The 2,704-nt window shown below is 32.0% G+C and overlaps 1 protein-coding gene across 1 annotated transcript; it reads right to left on the reverse strand.

Moving 5' to 3' along the window:
- Positions 1–324: 324 nt before the first annotated feature.
- On the reverse strand, positions 325–1,666 carry LOC115033086. Its single transcript, XM_029485066.1, has 2 exons — positions 1,370–1,666; positions 325–1,309 (listed from the first exon to the last, which is right to left on the reverse strand). The coding sequence occupies exons 1-2, from the start codon at positions 1,664–1,666 to the stop codon at positions 536–538; spliced, it is 1,071 nt and encodes a 356-aa protein (XP_029340926.1). The 3' UTR covers positions 325–535.
- Positions 1,667–2,704: the final 1,038 nt, after the last annotated feature.

The following is a 2,704-nucleotide window of genomic DNA, read 5'->3' on the forward strand; positions in this document are numbered from 1 at the left end:
TCCGGAAAATGGCTTGACAATTTAAGCAATGGCAATATTCTTGCACCACATTGAAATTCATTTAAATAACATTCTTTAGAATGGCCGTTTCTCTCGTCACGGTTTGGATTAGTGCAGGTGAATAGTTCGTTCAAGAAATCAGGCAACGTTCCAAACGTAGTTTCATGTATGCGCAAATAACAATTTTCTAAACCATTTGAAATGAAGGGGTCGTATTTTTTTTTCCGGCAGGTATCATTACATGGAAATTGTTTACCTACAATTTTGGTTTTATTAAAATAATTCACAGACGGCTGGTTAAACGAGTTTGCTGGAAGTTATTTCGGTACTTGGAGATCAAGTTGCATTGGTTCATCAGTCACCAAATTATCCTCAACCTCCATGCGTTTTGCATTCAATCCAATTTCGTTAAAGAAAGGCTGACTGTTATGCGTATGAAGACTTTTTCCGCAGAGTGCCTCAACATATGTTTCAACGTTTGATTTAGGAATGAGTTGCGATTTTTCCAAAGCAACTGTAACGATGTTTTTACATTTTACTTGAAACGTCCACTTAAGTTTATTGATTGTTTTTTTTTTTTATTGTAAAATACCCACTTGATTATATTCTGAGATTTCAATCGATTGTTTTCATGATCAAGCTGATCGTCATGTAAATTGTGTAACTTATCTAATACTATTTGAACGTATTTGTGTTGCATGAATACTTCTTTCTGGTAGTCGTAGTAGACGATTTTTTTCTTATTTTTCTTGTTGGTGTTTTTTTCTTTAGTGATTTCAAAATAGTCTGCATCTTTGGGACCAGTCTGCTGTTCGCCATTTATCTGATCGACGTGGACATGTTCATGGTCTTCATTAGCCGGCTGTTGTGATTGTAATTGACAGCACTCATACGCATGAATGCTAAAGGCGATTTCTTGTTGTTTATAAATTAATGGGAAATTTTCTAAGGTCTTGGTTCTAAGTATGTTTAGTAGATGTTTTCTCATTTGAGATCTTTCATAGAATAGGTGCTGCGGATCATATCCGAATATAAGACTAACTTGAAATGCGATGGCAAAAACACCACAATCATCGCTATTAAGTTGTTGTTGTACAGACGGACAGGTAACGTTCGGAGTATATTGTTCGATATAACACGAAGGATGTAAATATCGAAGGAACTTCTCTTGTAGCTCATTCAAGTTGCCGTTGAATTTTGAATCATATAAAGATATATTGTTGTTTTCGTATTTATAACATATCCAGTGATTTGAGCCGTGCAAGATTTGGAAATGTTTAGATTCTCGTGCAACCGGAATATTTTTGTACTATTCGGGGCTTTGCATTACGACGGTATCAACTGGGTCATAAAATGTAAATTTCCGCACCAGATAATTAACACAGTACATATGATCGTCGTTCAACCAATCGCCGGTGGTAATAAGACTTTCATCAAAATGGTAAATTGATGGATCATTCAATTTTTTAAATTCAAACGGGAAATGTTTTATAACTTTGTTCTCTAGCATATGATCGAAATGTTTTTCGAGGCCTTGTTTGTATAACATTTTGTCAGGCTTGAAATTGTAAAATAAACTCGTAGCAATAGAAATCGCATTAAGGGCCGAATCTTTTGAGGGATCGCATTCCACGTAAGGGCAATGTATAATTTTCTGGTTCCCCATGTGTTTAGGAAATAATAATCGTAATAAACCAATACTTTTATCATATGTATCAGGTCTGTTGAGTGGGTCGTAAATAAATATAGATTGTAGGTTGTAAAAAACGCATACCCAGTGCCAGAAGTTTGAAGTTCGCGATATCAGTAAAAATTCTACTCTACTTTTACTTTCGTCTAATGGTTGCAAATTACTGCTGTGTGCTGTGTTTTGCACAACTTCCCCACACAGGGACTATGTATAGAAGTAACAGTCGTAGGATTTACTTATAAACCATAAGAGGACATCTCTAGTTTAATGCAGTTTACTGGTTGATCAGTGCGTATAGAACTTTTAGCCTTTGGTAGCCTTGTTGTAGTTGGGAGGTGATATCACACCCCTGAAAGAATAGTGACACAAATCAAAAAATCAAAATGTTGGGAAATCGACTTTTAATGTTTTATTATGCCACTATAAATAGAATTTTCGATGAATTTTTCTTTTTTCAATCTTATATTATTCTTAATATTGTATAGTTTACTTTTATATTCTTAAATTGATAATTTATGTACCATTTCACTATCGTTTTATTGGAAATCTGATTTCAATTTGACTTGTGTCGTTATTTCTGCTTGGAAAAATAATATTTTTTGATTTACAACACATAAAATAAAATTTGTAATAACAATCTTATTTAAAACATTAAAAACCTATAACCTGTTTTATCACATTTAAGATCAATAACACTTAATACAAAATAATAATTAATAGGTATGTAAATATTTGTTATTATTGCATTTTGTATAACTACATGATACATTTTAGGTACCTATCTACTTAAGTATCTATGTACTTTACCTTTGCCAAGTGTAGGTTTACTAATTTGGTTATGTTCAAAACTTAAATTTAAAAAAAATAATAGATAATACTTTTGAGATAATATTTATTAAAACAGACATAATATTGTAATATTTATTAATACAAGTATAATATGAGAAGAATATAAGAAGATACTTATAAATTTTTATAAAACGAATGATATACTTTAGGAATATGGTTACTATC

This window comes from Acyrthosiphon pisum, chromosome X, assembly GCF_005508785.2.
Source record: "Acyrthosiphon pisum isolate AL4f chromosome X, pea_aphid_22Mar2018_4r6ur, whole genome shotgun sequence".
Classification (NCBI taxonomy): Eukaryota; Metazoa; Arthropoda; class Insecta; order Hemiptera; family Aphididae; genus Acyrthosiphon; species Acyrthosiphon pisum.

Coding starts and splice junctions, on each gene's coding strand:
- LOC115033086 (XM_029485066.1), bottom strand. CDS start 1,666: ATGGGGAACCAGAAAATTATACATTGCCCTTACGTGGAATGCGATCCC. Junction 1,310..1,369: donor TGTACTGTGTTAATTATCTG/GTGCGGAAATTT, acceptor AGCCCCGAATAG/TACAAAAATATTCCGGTTGC.